Genomic DNA, 19,509 nt, shown 5'->3' with positions numbered 1-19,509 from the left:
AAGTGAAGGATTTCACCTGATAGTTGAAGATCATCATGCTTAGGTCATTATTAGATCCTGTATTCTGTATTTAAATACTTTGATCTTTGCTAGCAGGCTACACACCAATCCTGCTATGACTTGCGAAATGTAAACATATACCTGGCATATGGCGTTGGCAGTGACTGTGAGAGTCAAAGACTACAGGGCTAATGATCATATTTTTTCATGCAATTTTTTTTTTTTTTTTTATGTATGCAAGGTAAGAATGTTAAAAGACAGGTACAATTTTAATTATATGAAGGTATGTCTTGTCTCAAGGAGTAATGGCATCACACTAAATAACACACACTGTGTTTGTTTTGGTTCATAGAATGTGTGGTGCATGGTACCACACTTGGGAAATTCTTCCTGACTGGTGTCATTCTATGTTAATTACCAGTAAGTATGACCTATTATATATTGGTACCTTGAAAGAAAGAGTTGTTTTGTGGTGTAGTATCTATCATCACTCTGTTTACATCTGTGAAGATGTCTAGGGTTTGAATTTTGAGCCTATGTTGTCACCAACTGCTGTCTCAATGCTGAACCTGTCTTATAGGACGCAGAATCACTTCCGCAGACTTTTTTTTTTAATTAATTTATTTATTTTATTTTTTAGAAAGAAGTACATCTTATGAGGTATCAAATATGGTATATACTACATTATACAAGGATTTTATTTGAAAACATAGAAATCAGTGAGACAGATGGTGTTGCTCACCAGTGGTGTTTGGCAGTTGAGAAGCATAGAGTTGCTTGACAGTATCTGCTAGCAGATAATTGTTTGGCAGAATTTGTTTATTATTTTTTTTTTGGTTGGAGTTTTACAAACTGGATTGCAATATTAATCCTAAGCAGGGTGGTGGGCTGGATGCTAGGCCTTCTTAGGCCAGATCTGGATCACAGGCTGAAGATTGCTGATCCCTGCTGTAGATGGACTGATAATGTACATTTACTATTACAAAAAATAATTATTCAGGTTGTAATAACTTTTACTCTATGTAGGTCTTGGTTATGCAGCCATATTGAATGAGTACACAATGGTAATATTTTTCTATGTTTTCTAACCATAAGTAAGCTCGAGCTCTCTTTATTAGCTTATTTCTATTGCTTTACCTTCCATGTTTCAGTCAGAAGAGGACAAGCAGCTGCAAGAGGAGCTCAACATGTTGGTGGAACGTTTGCAAGAGTCCAACACAGAATTGTATCGTCCAGCACTGGAGCAAATTCGTTCTCTCATCCGTTCTTCAACCACCTCAATGACCAGTGTGCCCAAACCCCTTAAGTTTATGCGCCTCCACTATCATGCTATGAAGGTATATTCACCATCCTTCATCTGCTCAGCTATGTTGTCACTAATATTTCTCGGTTACAGTCCCAGGAATGGTATTGGCTTTGCCAATTTGCTGTCTATATCAAATTTCTCTCTCTCTCTCTCTCTCTCTCTCTCTCTCTCTCTCTCTCTCTCTCTCTCTCTCTCTCTCTCTCTCTCTCTCTCTCTCTCTCTCTCTCTCTCTCTCTCTCTCTCTCTCTCTCTCTCTCTCTCTCTCTCTCTCTCTCTCTCTCTCTCTCTCTCTCTCTCTCTCTCTCTCTCTCTCTCTCTCTCTCTCTCTCTCTCTCTCTCTCTCTCTGGCCTTCCTCACCTGGCTGATGTCAGTTGCCTAGCTGACCTCCTCCTGTGTGGACATGCTCTTTGACCTCTGTTCGGGCCTGTGTTTACGTGGACCTGAGCTGACCTGTTTACTGGCTCAGTGTTGTCGTTAATTTTACTGTGTTGTTCTTTCTGTACTTTTGAAACTTCTGCTGTCTAGATAGCCAGAGTCATTTACAGAACACACAACCTTACACACATCCACCAGTGCTACACACATCTGTTAAAGGAACTGGTAACCAGTTAGGTTTATCTTTTCTTCCTGTTCATCTGTTACTAATAATTATTTGTTTCTTAACCTGTTTTATTTTTCAGTATGGTTTCTTGTCTTATTTTTCCAGTAAGTAGCCTTATATGCCTGTGTAGCCATAAGTTTTTAACCCTCACTACTTCTCTCTTGCTGACTGGAAATTCCCAGGAGAATAGCATCACCCTGTTGACCCAGGTGCCCTTGACCTGACTTTAACCTTTAATCCTGCAGCCCACCCTTTTTCTACCTGCATTAATCACTTAATTACTTATGTATTTCAGATCAGTTCACACTTTTATCAATGTTTTTCTTTTTTTTTATTGTTTTGTTTTGGTTCTTATAATGTCAAAGGCTACCCGTTACACGTATTCTAGGTGTGGAAATGCCTTAGTTTCTTAGTTGTTTCTTGAGCATAATTCTCAACTCTGTTGATTATTTTGCAACTCAGGGGAAAATGTATTGCCTGAAATCAAGGAATTGAAAGATGAAGTAGCATGTCTGAAAGGCGAACTACAGGAAATTAGTGCAGGTTGGTAAAGCCATCTAAGTTACTAATGTAAATCAGAAAGAGAGCAGGGTAGATGATTCGGCAGAAAGAAATTATGGCTTTCAGACTGTTAGAAATGGTAGAAAGGCCAATGCTCAGACTATAGACAGCGGCAATGTAACATTACAAAATAGATTTGCTGCGTTTCAAGATGAGACCAAACCCGAACCGAATGTAATTCTGGTTGGGGATAGTCATGTTAGTGGCCAGAGTAATAAGTTTTGTCAAGGTAAGCCTAGTGGAAAACACATGTGTTACCCAGGCCACAAGGTAGAAGACCACTGAGAGAGTTGACCACTTATTGGAAAACTACGGAGGACACATTATTTGTGACAGTTGTTGTTATGAATAACCTCCACCTTGACACTGCAACTGACATTGTAGATAAGTATTGGGACATGATGAAGGAATTTGCAGATAGGAGATGCAAGGTAGCAGTGTGTGGCATCATTCCCCAGTGCCAGTGACAAATGCACAAGAAACACAAGAGGATTTTCACCTAGTGAATTGCATATCGGACCAACTGAAAAGCATATTAAAACCTAACTTTATTTTATATGAATGCTTGAAGCATAATTAAAAAGAGAGGTGAACTTATAGCTTGTGCAAGATCGGAAAATCCTGATATCATTAGTATCAATGAGATATGGCTAAATGTCTGTGATAAACGCTTAATCTCCAAAGTTAAACATTTCTGGATGTATGTTTCTTGATTTTAAAGTAAATAAAAGAGGTGGAGTAATAATGAATTAGCATAAGTGCTATTAAAATCAATAAAGAAAGTAGAACAGCCTACGAATTGGTGTGTGTCAAACTGAAAATAAATAGAAAATACATGATAGTTGTGACTATCTATCAACCTAAAATGACGCCTGATAATGATGAAATGTTGTGTAACAAACTAGAAGCAGTACTGAAAACAAAGACGTCCATTATGTGTGGAGATTTTAACCTACCACATGTTAAATGGAAAATATTAACATCAGATAGTGAGGGATCCAGACGGGTCAAAATTGTCAAAAAGCTATACCTGTCTCAGTTTGTAAGAGAACCCACACTAGACAATATCATCTTAGATATTGTCTTAGCTTCTGACACTGATCTAATGAAAACTTATGAAGTGGGTGAGGTCTTAGCAAACAGCGATTATAAAATTATATGATGTATTAATTGTGAGGTAAATATGAAAGAAAATGCATTTTTAGTTCCAAACTATGATAAGGGTAACATACCAGCGCTTAAATTTGAAATACAAAGAATTAATTGGCAAATAGTCTTCGCATATAAGACAGGGAACAGATGTGCTTGGTTTTCACTGACATTCTTCTTGAAACAAAGTAAATGGATTCCCCAAGTAAGAAAGCGGATCAATAGCACAAAAAATCCTCAATGGATGACGAACACTATAAAACACATCATCATCAGGAAAAAGAGCCTAAATACTAAATATAAGCAAATCAGATCTGATAATGATTACAGGCATTTTATTACCACCAAACGATGTTGTGAGAGAGAGATAAGGAAGTTGAAACGCAACCTTGAAATATACATATCAAGACAAGCGAAAACAAATCCTGAAAAGTTTTTCAATACATTTGTTGTAAAACAACTGTGAAAGAAAAAGTTCAGCCCATAAAAGATAATAATAATGTACTTGTTAGTGGCGGCAATGATAAGGTAACAATTTTAAATAAATTTTTTCACAGCATGTTTATCACAGAAGACATTTTAGCTTTGCCAACTGCTATCAATATGTTTAAAGGGTCCAAAAATGAAGTGCTAATAATAGGAAAAATAAGCAAAGACAATGTAGCCAAATACCTGCATAACCTTGACCCCAATAAAAGCACAGGTGCTGAATTATCAACCAGACTATTAAGAGAATATCAAGAAGAACTTATGTTACCTCTGAAATTCCTCTTCAGTAGATCTTTGCATGAAGGAATTCTACCAACTCACTGGAAATGCACAAATGTCACACCAGTATTCAAGAAAGGTAGCAAAAGTGAGGCTGGAAACTACAGACCTATTGGTCTCACCTTGATAGAAAAAATACTTAGAGACAAAATCACAAACTGATATTAAACTCCTAACATGATTTCTGGAACAATAGATCATGTTTAACTAATCTCTTACAATTTTTAATTACATAGTCTCTAATTATGATGAGCGAGCTCCATCTGACATAATTTATCTAGACTTCAGGGAAATATTTGATACCGTACCACACAAACTTCTCTTAATTAAACTGAAAGCTCATGGAATGGGAGAGCAGTTGTGTGGTTGGACTGACAGTTGGCTAACAAATAGAAAACAAGTAGTTATGAATGGAAAAGCTTCTGACGGGCTTCAAGTTATGAGTGGTGTCCTCCAGGGTTCAATTTTACATCCGTTACTAATTTTTTTCTTTTTATATATGTAATTGACTTAGACTGCGTGCAGTATTGTATCAAGAATATCCAAGTTCACCAACGACACTAAACTAGTGGTAAAGTACTTACAAGAGATGACTATGATGTCATCCAGCAGGATTTAGATAACCTTAGTAGCTGGAGTGACAAATGGCTTTTGAATTTTAATGGAAATAAATGCAAAGTAATGCACATTGGTCATAACAATGTGAAATATAATTATAAATTACAATCAAAGTTACTGAAGAGAAGGACCTGGTGATATTAGTAACAAATTACTTGAAATGTGCAACACTGTTTGGCCATGAGTTGTAAAGCAAACACTGTCTTGAGATTTATTGCATGTAATTTTGATTGTAAAACACCTGAAGTCATAATGCATCCATATACGTCATTAGTGAGACCACATTTGGAATATGCAGTTCAGTTCTGGTCTCCGTGCTATCAAAAAGACATTTGAGAAATTGGAGAGCGTGCAAAGACAAGCAAACAAACTAATTTCAGGAATGCGTGGTTTGTCTCATGAAGAAAGTTTAAAAAGATTAGATATGTTTTCCCTTAGAGATCGTTGCATCCGAGGTGACCTCATTGAAATGTTCAAAATATTCAAGAATATAGACAAGATAGATTATGAAAATCTTTTAGAGCTTTCACAATGAATAACAAGAAATAACAGCTTCAAACTTAAAGGACAGTGATTTAACCCTTAAAATCCGGGGAGCTAATTTACTTTCTGTCTGCTACAACAGAAAAAAATCACACCTATCAAAAATGCGGAAAGATTTTTTTCCTTATAAAAGCATATTTCTCTCTGTTATTCTGAGTACAACAATGTATTTTTCAACATGTTATGACCTCTGAGAGCAAAGTTATTGGATATCAAAAAATTTTCCCTGAAGCCATGGCAGAACCCGCCGTTAGGAAATAGCTCCCTAAGCTCGGATAACTCAGCGCATGTGCTCTCTCTCTCTCTCTCTCTCTCTCTCTCTCTCTCTCTCTCTCTCTCTCTCTCTCTCTCTCTCTCTCTCTCTGTCCTTTTAGGCATTTGAATATGATGTAAAAGTAGAAACTTTTGCACTTTGTCATGAAAATGCAAACTCAGATATATGAAACGATTTGCAAAACAGGAAAAGAAAAAAAAACATATTACAATTATTCTAGATTTCTATAATAATTGTAATCTGGCAATTCTTATTAGCAATGGGAGTTACATGACTAGGCCAACAAGCACAGCTCTGTAGAGGCAACCATGGGTGACACACACACCAGTGCATTGCTCGAGGGAAGTACGTGAGGTCTATGAACGTTGCTGTGAGGGTTGGTCTCTGTCTCCCAGATCTCTATCAGAATCACAACTGGAGTCTTCAATTTCTTCTGTCTCAATAAAAAAAATCACCTTTTTCATTTTCATCACTATCCTGAATGTCACTACCGAGTAACACTAACATAACATCACTTGGAGTACCGTTCCCCCCTCTGGGTCACAGGGGTTGTGATATGTCGCCTCGAAATGGGAAAAGATGACCTTTGTGTGGGAACATATGTCTCAAGGCTCGAGGAGGTGAGTGAGAAAAGTTGCCAGATACCTCCACTTGCCCCAGGACCAATAGTGAGGGGGAGAGATTCAAACATTTAGCGTGGAAAAATCATGATTCCCTGAACGATCCCCGACTTTTACGCACGCCATGCGCCAATCATCATGAAATGATCACCATACGTTAAGGGTTAATACTGACTTGCAAAGAAACTTTTTTCATGTAAGAATTTCCCTACCTCTCCTCCCTCCTCTTCCCTCCTTTCCCCTTCCTTTCCCTCAAAGACTTCTTTATCTTTCATTGCACATGGTTCTGTTGATGGCCTCTCCCTTTTTTTCTTCATAATTTTCTGTCATTGATTTCTGTATACTTTGGATATTGTCTTTCATGTCATGTTATTCAGAGTCAGTAGCTTCACTACCTTGTGCAAAGTGCCTGCATAACTGGTAATCTCTTTTTTATTATTTTTTACACATTTTCTTTTCCTGTTTCCCTAGTTTTGGGAACTGTTACATATGGTGAGTGAAGTGGATGAAAATTTGATAATGTATTCCTACTACCTTCTATTTTTCTTAAAATATGATAACAATGTGACTTAATTGTGCCAAGGTGAAAATATACACTGGCAATTATGGTTTTTACATTATTCAGGATATCCATGAAAAGATCAAGGATGTCAGTCTGAAGAAGTTTGCTGCTGATATTGTGTCAGTGTTGGCCATGACCATGTCTGAAGAGCGGGAGTGTCTCAAGTACAGGCTGCTGGGAGAACGTGGCGAGGTTGGAAACTGGGGGCACGAGTATGTCAGGTGAGTCAGAACTGGATCTTTTTTGGGCAAATGCACTGCATATATCTGCATTAATTGAATATTTATCAGTCTTGCTATGTTAACCTTCAGAAGGTAGTTGATAATGGAATAAGTAGAAAGCTGCATTAATTGAATATTTATCAGTCTTGCTATGTTAACCTTCAGAAGGTAGTTGATAATGGAATAAGTAGAAAGCTATGTACCATTTACTGAAGTGATCATTGGTATAAATTCTTCAACTTAAATTTCTCTCTCTATATATGTCTGGCAGTGGAAATAAAACTATCATGCTTTTACACTGTTACACTCATTCTTCATGATGTAATAATTCATATATCTATATTTTCTTTCCCTTGAGAACCATGAATGAATTGTAATAATTATTGATTTGCTAGAAATGTTTTTCTTGAATATCACATGGGAAAATTTAGGGGAAATTTTATGCTGAAATGAACCTTAACACAAAAAAATACAAATTATCATAAATGCACTAACAGATAAAATAATGTGATGATTTTGAAGGCACTTGGCTGGAGAAATAGCCCAGGAGTGGGAAACTCTTGGTGAAGATGATGACACAAGGCGGGCAGAGTTGATTGCTGATGCCCATGTCATTGTGCCATACCACATGAAGCACAATGCTGAGGCTGAGGCTTGTGATCTTCTAATGGAAATGGAACAACTGGATCTCCTCACCTCTAAGGACTATGTGGACAAGGTAGGGAGAATATTAAAATTGTGTGCCTTTCAATGGTACAGTCTTCCTAAAAACTTTTTCATAATAACTAGACAATAATACATGTGAATGTAGCTTATTTTTTTTCTTAATGTTTGTTCTGTGAGACCAAGTGTTCTGCACCACATGAATTTGTTAAACACATAACATTTGATAAAAGCAGTGTTGAAGTAGTGAAAGGATGGATCAGCTATTACATGCAAACGAGAGAGGAGTATGAAGTGAAGACATGAAAGATGAAGATTACTGCAGATGTAGAGGACATGTTGTGGTTTTATATGACTGGCACATACTGGTTTATCACAACACTAACTTTTCAATCACAAAAGTGATGTCATGTGGTGTTCCTTGAAGGGAAATATTTGAACTATATTTATAATGTTTGATGATCCCTTCTTAATGTTGCCCTTGTTTTAGACAATAAATTGTGCAACTGAACTTTGTAGGATTATAGAGGCAAGTCTGATCTCTCAGTGGTATGAATTGAGCCTCTTACAGCTGTGCAAGGACATTGGATGAATTGTTTGATTCCGTGAATAATTTTCTCTTAACATAATTTAACTTCTTCAACACGATGATGCTTATTTTGTGTGATCGGGGCGCTTATGACATCTGATGACGCACATATTGCGTCATAGCTGCTTTCTGTTAAGATGGGTTTTTTTTTTTTTTTTTTTTTTTTTTCCAGATACTGGATGAGATTTCCCAGAATGTAGGTTGTATATGATACAATGGCATACTTTCATTATTATTACAAAGGTGTATGACTTTCTTATATCAGGATAAGTACTGATGCATCATGATGTAATCAATTATTTTACGTTAAAAAGTTTTTCATGGTACCAATAGATTAGTTTGCCTTAAAAATTAATGGTCTTTTTTCTTGTTTGTCATCCTCAGAAAATGGCTTTTAGAAGTCAAACTAACATTTTTTTTCTCAAAAAATTGCATGGTTTATTTCTTATTGTACATACTTACTATGAAAAATCAATCGTCATCATTATTTCTGTAGAGAGAGAGAGAGAGCGCCGCCTCTGATTGAGGTATCTCCCCACCCCCACCCAGCCTGGATATGGCACTAGGAGCCAAACAAATGAGTTGTTTTTTTGTAAAATGCAAAAAACTGACTAATTTATTCACCCCTCATCCTTGCCAGCCATGGTATCAAAAAGAAGAAGAAAAAAAAAAAAGATGCATCTGCTGCAAGTAAGTTATCAAAAAACTAACAAACAAACAAAAACATTAGATCTTGTCAGTATGAGGTACAGGGACCACCAAGGGTCCTTGAGGCCATATCTTCCAGGATACATGGTGTAAATATGAAGGCTATAGGCCCTGGGCTTGAAATTAAAATAAGAATTGGGATTTTAGAGTCACTGATTTACAAACCACATTATTATTATTTATTGTTTTTAAAATTATTTATTTGTGCAACAAACCATGCGTGCTTTGGGGTCCGAGGGGTCTCCAAGCGCATGGGTTCAAATCCTGTCCACGGTCCGAGTGTAGGTTAGGCTTCCTCACTCGGGGCAACGGTTTCCTAGCGGGTAGGCTTTGAGATAGGAGGTACCCCCAAAAAAGTATCCCCTTTAGCCCATAAATTCCCGTGAAAAGCCCACATGGTATAAAAAAAATAAATAAATAAAAAATAAAAAGGGATATAATTACAATCAACCCTCAGCTATTGCGACTTCAGCTATTGCGTTTTATTGCTATCACGCACCCATGAAAAGCTGCTAAAATTTCATTATCGCGACCTCAGATGCCTGCTATCGCGCACCCAGCCATGACGTCATGGGATATCTGAGCGCTCATTGGCCAAAACCGCCTTCCCGCCAAGATCAATTCGGCTATCGTGTTTTCGGCTATGGCGTGGCTATTTCGGCCTCAATTGAGCGCGATAGCTGAGGGTTAAGTGTATTCCATTATTATGTATATGGAATACAAGGCCAAATCAATTGAAGCATAGGCTACACTGTCTTATTATATGAGCTATAGTGTATGGAAAAACACTGCAAGCATCTGTTTGCTATTCAAAGGTGGTGATGTTGATGACATTGACACCAGTCCTGCTGGTGCTTCAGGACAAAAAGGGTTAGCCAGTGCAGCCAGTGCAAAGCAATTGGCAAAAGGTAAAGAAGCATTTCTGTAGTAGAGCATTAACATACGACAAGTTGCAGACATATTATTTGTTTTCTATCGATTGACTAAGTTTTTTTTGTCTGAATTAAAGTAGTGGTTACAGAAAAATTTGTGCTGATATATGAAACTTTACATTTTCAGTATTTAGAAGTGCCCTTTTATTCATTTATATAATTTTTTGGGTTGAGCACCTGCCCCTCTAAACGTCTGTGCACACCACTGTCAGTATGTTTGAGAACTGAAAGCAGGGTTATACTGCCTGAAAATCTTCATGTGACATTATTGGAGTGCATATTTGTTTTGAATCGGCCAAAAAACATGCTGTTGTGTGTGTGTATTTACCTATTTATATTGTTCAGAGTTCGAGCTGGGCTCATGGTATCTCCATGTCTCAATTTATATAATTTTTCTGTAAAGTTATGCACATTATGTGCTGTAACAACTTCATTATTCAATGCATTCCACTTTTACACAGATTTATGTGGAAAATTGTATTTTCCAATATCCTTCACACACTGGCTCATCTTCTTTACATGTCCTCTTGTTCTTCTATCTTCTTGTCACCAGCACCAGGTCTTCCTTGTCTATCTTTTCAATGCCATTGACTATCTTGTACATTGTTATTAGGTCTCCTTGTTCTCATCTATCTTATAAGGTTGGCAGTCTCATTTCCTTCAGCCTTTCTTCATATGTTAAGTTCTTTAGTTCCGGCACCATCTTTGCAGCAATCTTCTGTATCTGTTCAAATCTTCTTGTTTTTTTTAGAGCTCAGAGACCACACCATAGCTGCATATTGTAGATTTGGACATATCATGCTTGTGATAATTTTTGTCATCATAACTTGGTCTATGAATTGAAATGCCACTCTTATATTAGTCAACATTTTATATGATAATCCAAATATTTTGCTTATGTGTTTTTCGGGGTTCAGATTTTTCTGTATAATCACTCCCTGATCTTATTCCTCTTTGGTCTTCATTATTTGTTCCTCTCCCATCAGATAATTCCATACCGGTCTTCTCTTACTCTTTCTTAGTTTCTTAACGTGACATTTCTTGGCAATGAACTCCAGTTTCCACTTCTTACTCCACTCTTAGATTTTGTTTAAATCTTCCTGTAACAGCAAACAGTAATCCCAGGTTTTGATTACTCTTACTAGCTTTGCATCATTAGCAAATAAATTAATATAATTGTTTACCCCATTGTGAATGTCGTTTACATAAATGTGGAACATAATGTGGCTAACACTGACCCTTGTGACACTCTACTTGTTTCTTTACCCCAAGATAAGTATGTATATCTGATCACAGTTCTCATCTCCTGTCCTTCAAATAATCCCTTGTCCATTCTAACAAAGTTCCTTGCAGTCCTCCTATGGTCTCTTGTTTCTAAAGTAGTCTTCCATTAGGGTAGTCTTCCATTAGGGACTTTATCAAAAGCCTTTTTTATATCCAGGTATACTCTGTCCATCCATCCATCTCTGCTTTTCAGTCCTTCTATTACTCTTGAGTAGAAACCTAATAAGTTTGACACACATGACCATCCTGTTCTGAACCCAAATTGTCTGTTTGATATAACTTTTTCTTCTTCCAAATGTTTAACTCATTTTTCTTTGATAACTATTTCACACAACTTTCCCATAACACTTGTAAGTGACACCGATCTGTAATTTAATGACTCAGTTGCCTTTCCTCCTTTAAGTATTACATTGGCTTTCTTCCATTCTAGTAGAACTTTCCCTTCATTTAATGAACTTGAAATTATTTCCCAAATTGGATCCAACAGTTGCTTTTTACATTCTTTAGCACCCAGCCTGATACACCATCTGGCCCCATTGCTTTTCTGACATCCAAATTAATTAATAATCTTCTAATATCCTCTTTGTGCACTGTGATTTCCTGCAATCTTCAGCAATGCAATGTCCTATTTGGTTCTGTAAAATCCTTTTCTACAGTGAACACAGTGTGTTTGTTTATGTGTGTGTATTTACCTTGTTGTGTTTACTTATTTGTAAGATTCAGGACAATAGCCACACTAGACGTGTGCTGTCCTGTCTTCATATCTACTTTTATCCAAGTTTTCCTTAAATTTGTAGATTGTCTTGGCACACACAGTCTTGTCAGTAAGCTCATTCCACGCTGCTGTGCTTCTATGAGGAAAACTGTGCTTCTTGATGTCTCTTCTGCACTAGCTCCTTTTCAATTTCTTTTATGTCCTCTAGTGCCACTTTTTTCAGGTACTATGAGGTCATCCTTGTCCACCATTTCCAAACCTATCAGATAATTTGTTTCCCTCCTTTTTCCTATTGTCATCAGGTCCAATTTTTTCAACCTCTCTTCATATTCTTTTAGGAATTTTTGTAGCAGCTCTCTGAATCCTTTCCAGTTTCCTAGTACCTTTCTTTAGACATGGTGATCATACTAATGATGCATATTCCAATCTTGGACGTATCATAGACGTTATCAGTTTTTTTTTATCATCTCTTCATCTATGTAGTTGAAGGCCATCTTGATGTTTCTCACTAGATACAGGCAACCCCTCGTTTAACGAAGGAGTTATGTTCCTAAAAGACCCTTCGTTAAGCGAAACTTCGTTAAGTGAACCGATTATAACAAGTTTAACCCCTGACTTGAACTTCCATTGAGAGTAAACAAAGCGAGAGTGCATCATAGTACAGTGAAAGGTTTAATGAAAGTAAAAATTATAAAGTTAAACATTTAGGCAGTTTAATTTAAGTCATTATAATGTACACTAATGTATGTATGTACGTAACTTTATAATGTTGATGATCTTAAATTTATGAAGGGAGGGAGAGTGAAATGGGAGACACTAACCAGCAACGTGTGGAATGTAAACAAAGGGCGCATCATTGTATCACATACAAAACTTATATACCACATTTCCACAAGGCTTTCCATTTTATCCATTGTAGAGTCACGAGTTCAGGCGGTTCTTTTAGCTTGCAAGGAAGATACGGTCTTACCAGCCTTCTTAATAGAGTTTGCTGACTTGAAAATAGTAGAGACAGTAGATGGAGTCAAGATGGTGACGAGCAATGCTATTAGTTTTCTCGCCTCTCGTGTCTGTGAATAATATCCAGCTTCACTTCGATAATAAGAGACTTCCTGGTCTTCTTAGCAATGCTAGGCGACGTTGCAGGGCGTTTTGGTGGTAAGTTGAGCGAGGGAAGACGAGCTGCTGCTGACGCTGTTATTGTTTTGAACGGGGAGTGAGTGGTGTGCGTGTTGTCCACGAGACGGGCTGGTGTATTCAAAAGCCTGTCGGCTTGGAAAAAATTACCTGGATAAAACTTCGTTAAAGCGAGTTTGGTGTTCGTTAAACGAGCAGATAGTAGTAAAATGAAACCTTTGTTGTAACGAAATTTCATTTTGTGAACCTTCGTTAAGCGGGGGTTGCCTGTACGTTTCTCCAGTGATCTTGTTAGTGTGCTTGCTATATGTCAGATTGTTTGAGACAGTTACTCCCAGACTTTTTTCCTCTTTTCTTATGTTAGGTTTTTCTGTACCCAAATAGTAGTTTCCTTCTGTTCTTCTTGCACTTGTACCAAATGCCATCACACTGCATTTCTTGGCATTAATCTCCGTGTTTCACCTTGATGACCATTCATGTATTTTGGTTAGGTTTTGGTTCATGGCATTACAGTCCTCTTCACATGTTATTTTCCTCATGAATTTAGCATCATCAGTGAATAGACTCATATAGTTTGTTTTTCCCTCTGCCATGTCATTTACTTAGATTGAAAACATTACAGATGCCAACACTGATCCCTGTGGGACTCCACTTTTTACAGCTCTCCACTCTGATTTACTTCCTCTGACAACTGTCTTCATTTCTTTACCTGTCAAGAAGTCAGTCATCCATTTTAATGTGGATCCTCCTAGTCCTCCTATATTTTCAAGTTTCCATGTTAGTCTTTTGTTTGGTACCTTATTAAATGCTTTCTTGAGGTCTAGATGAATGCAATCTACCCATCCATCTCTCTTTTGAATTATGTCAGTTATCCTTGAGTATAAGCTTATCTGGTTAGTTACACACGACCTCCCCTCTCTGAAGCCGAATTGTTCTCCATTATAGTGTTGTTGATTTCCAAGTGTTTCGCCCATCTTTTTTTTATCTTTCCACAAATTTTTGCTTTTACACTTATTAGGGATATTGATCTATAATTAAGTGGGTCTTCTTTGTTTCCAGTCTTGTAAATTGGAGTAATATCAGCACATTTCCAGTCCTTGGGGACTCTTCCTTCCAACAGGATGGTATTAATAAGTTATGTAATATTTGGACCAGTTGTGTACTACATTCTTTGAGAATCCAGTTTAACATGCCATCAGGACCCATTACTTTTCTTGCATCCAACCCCTCCAACATATCCTTTACTTCTTCAACTGTTACAACAATTTCTTTCAACTCATTTACATTATCAGTCCTGAGTCTCTCTCTCTTAAAGTCATCCTCTTTAGTAACCACTGACTGAAAGCTTCTGTTGAACACCTCGGCCATTTCTTTAGTGTCATCAATCATGTCATCACTAACTTTTATTCTGCCGGTCTTTTTTTTTTTCTTTTCGATTTTCCATTATTTATTTGTAAAATAACTTAGGTTGGTCTTTACATCTGTCTACAATATTTCTCTCATAGTTATTTTGTTCAACTTGTGTATTTTAACATTCGTTCCTTTTTCTTATGTAGTTTGCCCACAGGTCGTGTCTCATATTTCTCCTTCACTTTTTCCATGCTTTCTCTTTTTCCTGCCTGGCTGCAGCACATTCTTTATTATACCAATCCTTCTTAAATAAGTTCCATGTTGACTTCTTTGCTACCCATCTCTCAACCCCTTTATTGTAGATCTCCAGTAGGGTATTGCACTTTTCTTCTATGTGTCTTGCCAAAAGTGTTTTATTCAAGTCCATATTCTTAAAGTATTTCGTTAGTTGTTGGAAGTTTGTTCTACTATAGTCAACATTCTTGATCTCTTCCTCACCTCTAATCCTTCTGCTAATGCTGTCACCCTTTCATCTCTGTTGGGCTCCTCCAATCACAATCTCATTTCTGTATCTTGTCCTATTTTTCCAATCTCTCCACAGGATCCCCCAAAGCGAAGGTGCCTCTGGCGTTTTGCCTCTGCCAGCTGGGGGGGACCTGAGGAGGTATTATGCTGATTTTCCCTGGAATGACTACTGCTTCCATGTCAGAGACCCATCTCTTTGTGCTGAATGCATAACAGAGGTGATAGTGTCTGGCATGGAGGTGTACATTCCTCATTCTTTTTCTCAACCTAAACCTTCTAAACCTTGGTTTGACTCAACCTGTTCTCATGCTATACATGATAGAGAGGTTTCCCACAAAAGGTACTTGAGTCTTCCATCTCCTGAATCTCATGCACTTTATATCTCTACCCGGAATTATGCCAAACCAGTTCTTCAATTTACCAAACACTTGTTCATAAATAGAAAATGTCAAAATCTTTCAAACTCAAACTCCCCTCGAGACTTCTGGCATCTAGCCAAAAACATCCTCAAATAACTTTACTTCATCTTTCCCTCCTTTATTTCATCCCGATGGCACCACTGCCATCTCTTCTGTCTCTAAAGCTGAACTCTTCTCTCAAACCTTTGCTCACAACTCCACCTTGGACGATTCTAGGCTTGTCCCTCCCGCTCCTCCTCCCTCTTGACTATTGACTGGGCCGCCGTGGTACAGTGGAACCATGCGTGCTTTGGGATCCGAGGAGTCTCCAAGCGCACGGGTTCGAATCCTGTCCACGGTCCGAGTGTAGGTTGGTCTTCCTCACTCGGGGCAACAGTTTCCTAGCGGGTGGGCTTTGAGATAGGGGGTACCCCAAAAAAGTATCCCCTTTAGCCCATAAATTCCTGTGAAAAGCCCACATGGTATAAATGGTATAAATAATTTCATGTCTACAATTAAATTCTTCGTAACAATGTTTTCCATGCCCTCGCCGGGCATGGAAGGCTTATGGTCCTGATGGGGTACCTCCTATTGTTCTCAAAAACTGTGCTTCCGTGCTTGCACTTTGCATGGCCAAACTCTTTCAACTTTGTGTATCTACTTCTACCTTTGCATCCTGCTGGTAGTTTGCCTACATTCAGCCTGTTTTTAAAAAGGGTAACCATTCTAACCCCTCAAACTACCATCCTATAGCTTTAATCTCTTGCTTGTCTAGAGTATTTTTTAATCTATTCTGAATAGGAAGATTCTCAAACGTCACCTCGCAATCTTCTGTCTGATCGCCAGTATGGCTTCCGTCAAGTTTGCTCTATTGGTGATCTGGCTTTCCTTACTGAGTCTTGGTCATCCTCTTTCAGAGATTTCGGTGAAACTTTTGCTGTTGCGTTAGACATATCAAAAGCTTTTGATAGAATCTGGCACAAAGCTTTGATTTTACGGCTTCTATCCTTCTCTCTCTAACTTCCTCTCAAGTTTCCTTTCCTACCGTTCTATTGCTGCTGTGGTAGACGGCCACTGTTCTTCTCCTAAATCTATTAATAGTGGTGTTCCTCAGGGTTCTGTCCTGTCACCCACCCTCTTTCTATTATGCATTAACCCTTCACAACGGTGATGCCTATGTGGGCGTCATGAAGCATCAGTAGCAAATACAGTGACGCCTACGTAGACGTCATATTTCTTTTCTGAGCTTTCTTCAGTTCAATTGTCCCATATAGTGTATTGGATACCAACTACACACGCCTTATGCTGTCCTTGAAATCCTAGTGCTCCTCCCACCATCCTTGTCTCCACCAATCACTAAAGGTAAGCTACATGCGTCCCACCTTGTGTCTAAAATTACCCAATGGCATAGACTGTTCCCATCTCTCTCTCTCTCTCTCTCTCTCTCTCTCTCTCTCTCTCTCTCTCTCTCTCTCTCTCTCTCTCTCTCTCTCTCTCTCTCTCTCTCTCTCTCTCTCTCTCTCTCTCTCTCTCTCTCTCTCTCCTCCCTCCTCCCCATCTCCCTTCCCTCCATCCCCTCTCCTCTCGAAGATAAGTTACATCGTCCGCCTTATAACATTCGTGAAAACACACACACACACACACACACACACACACACACACACAAATACAAAAACAACAAATTTTCTAATCTCTCTCTCTCTCTCTCTCTCTCTCTCTCTCTCTCTCTCTCTCTCTCTCTCTCTCTCTCTCTCTCTCTCTCTCTCTCTCTCTCTCTCTCTCTCTCCCTCCCTCCCCTCTTCCTCTCGAAGATAAGCTACATCGTCCGCTTGTGTCTAAAATATTAGCAAATGTCTCTCTCTCTCTCTCTCTCTCTCTCTCTCTCTCTCTCTCTCTCTCTCTCTCTCTCTCTCTCTCTCTCTCTCTCTCTCTCTCTCTCTCTCTCTGAAGAGCGTCCACTTTCCTCTCTGAAGGCGATATAGTGACTAAAAAATAGCAGCATAATACACAGAGACGACAAGTATGACAAGCTTGCACGAGCTTCCTGCGCTCCTTCCTAAATATTGGTGTGATCCTTGGTGAAAAAAAGGTCAGGTCTGGATAGTGCATCATTCCCTCTATTTAAATCTTGTACAGGCAACCCCAGCTTAACGAACGGGTTACGTTCCTAAAAAATCGATCGTTAAGTGAACCAATTATAACAAGTTTAACCCCTGACTTGAACTTCCATTGAGAGTAAACAAAGTGAGACTGCGTCACAGTACAGTAAAAGGTTTAATGAAAGTAAATATTATGGAGTTAAACATTTAAGCAGTTTAATTTAAGACTAAGTCATTATAATGTACACTAATGTATGTATGTAAGTAACTTTATAATCTTGATGATCTTAAATTTATGAAGGGAGGGAGAGTGTAGCGGGAAATATGTTAGCTGGCAACCTGTGGAATGTAAACAAAAGACGCATCATTGTACCTTATACAAAACTTATGTACCACATTTCCTCAAGGCTTTCCATTTTATCCATTGCAGAGTCATGAGTTTAGGTGGTTCTTTTAGCTTGCAAGGAAGATATGGTCTCACCAGCCTTCTTAACCCGAAAAGTCCGACAGGCCTTAAATACGGCTGCATAGCACACTTCCGACAGCCCTTAAATGGGGCAGCTACTTTGAGCGCTAATAAAAACTGCGCTAGCATTGGTAGCGCTGCTATATTTGGTCATGACGTAGTCCTATGGTAGTACTGTCGGCTCCCAGGAAGCACACCGCTCTAGCCAGCTAGTCTCCTGCAAATTTCTGAGGTGCGTGAGCGTCGTGTCGCAGTGATAATTATTTACGTATTTACGTATTTACTTATTTATGGAACTATTATTTACAACTATGGCTCCTGATGCTAAGAGGAAGCTAAAGTTTAGTGATAAAAGTGATAGACAAGGCGGGACAAGACGCAAAGTGCACAGGTTGGAGGTAGATCCCGACCCCGCTATTGTGACAACATCGTCACCCACGCCTGATAAAAACATACGTAACTATAATCAGCCAATATGAGTGAAAACACGAAAAACATGTGAAAACACATAAAAACATGAACAGTGCCTTACATTATGTAAGAATACACATAAAAGCACCTCCGCCGAGTTGCCGCTACCACAATCTTCTCCAACTATCGGTTGTTATTCTGAGACAACCATAGTGAGTAGAGCAATAAAAACTTGTAGGATGATGCATTGTCATGTCTACTAACAGCAGATTTTTTTCCAGAGTAATTTATAAGAGTTAATTTTTTTATGATAATTGCGGTAATGGGAGGGTGCAAATTTTGCGGCCATCGGTCTTAGCGGGTTAACCCCTAAAACTCGGGGACGTTTGGTTTTTCGCTCGTGCTAACTCGGTAAGTTTGGCGAGAAATGCACAAAATAGCCTCTATTTACATACTGATTACAATTGGAAATTCAATAAACAAGTGAGTTCAAATGGTGTTCTGCCCACAAGCAACTCTTTCTCTTTGCAATGCCAAAAACCAGAAGTCACTAGATGCTATGGTTACCAAAATATCATAGGTTGAATGAGGTGGTATCATCGGTGTACGTGGCCTTGCGTCCGATTGGTGCCAGCGGCCTTGGCTACAGCGATAGAAAACAGGCCCCGTGTATCCTCTCTCTCTCTCTCTCTCTCTCTCTCTCTCTCTCTCTCTCTCTCTCTCTCTCTCTATATATATATATATATATATATATATATATATGGTGGTAGAATGTCCTCCCCCTCAGTGGTTGAACCTCCTATATCTGTATCAGAGCCAAGAACATCGCTATCTTCGCTTTCTATTATTGTAGAAAGTGTTAATTCCAATGCCCTTTCGATACCATTCTCATTCAAAAGTTGTCTCCCCGCAACATGACGAGAGACCCGAGGTGTAGAAGTAAGCGGGAGAGGTGGTGAATCGGACACCGTGGAATCATTTTCGCTCTCACCATCCATCGTGGAAGTT

General features: G+C 38.5%; 1 protein-coding gene across 1 annotated transcript in view; it reads left to right on the top strand.

Moving 5' to 3' along the window:
• The window catches only part of LOC123516414 (26S proteasome non-ATPase regulatory subunit 2-like), a 105,811-nt gene that overhangs the window by 10,607 nt on the left and 75,695 nt on the right, over positions 1 to 19,509 (top strand). The window contains exons 2-4 of the mRNA XM_045275678.1: positions 1,152 to 1,337; positions 7,067 to 7,224; positions 7,747 to 7,942. Coding sequence (XP_045131613.1) covers positions 1,152 to 1,337; positions 7,067 to 7,224; positions 7,747 to 7,942 — 540 coding nt within the window. The remainder of the gene's footprint in view (positions 1 to 1,151; positions 1,338 to 7,066; positions 7,225 to 7,746; positions 7,943 to 19,509) is intronic.

This window comes from Portunus trituberculatus, chromosome 41 (assembly GCF_017591435.1).
Source record: "Portunus trituberculatus isolate SZX2019 chromosome 41, ASM1759143v1, whole genome shotgun sequence".
NCBI classification, from domain to species: Eukaryota; Metazoa; Arthropoda; class Malacostraca; order Decapoda; family Portunidae; genus Portunus; species Portunus trituberculatus.
This window is presented reverse-complemented; position numbering and strand designations above follow the sequence as displayed.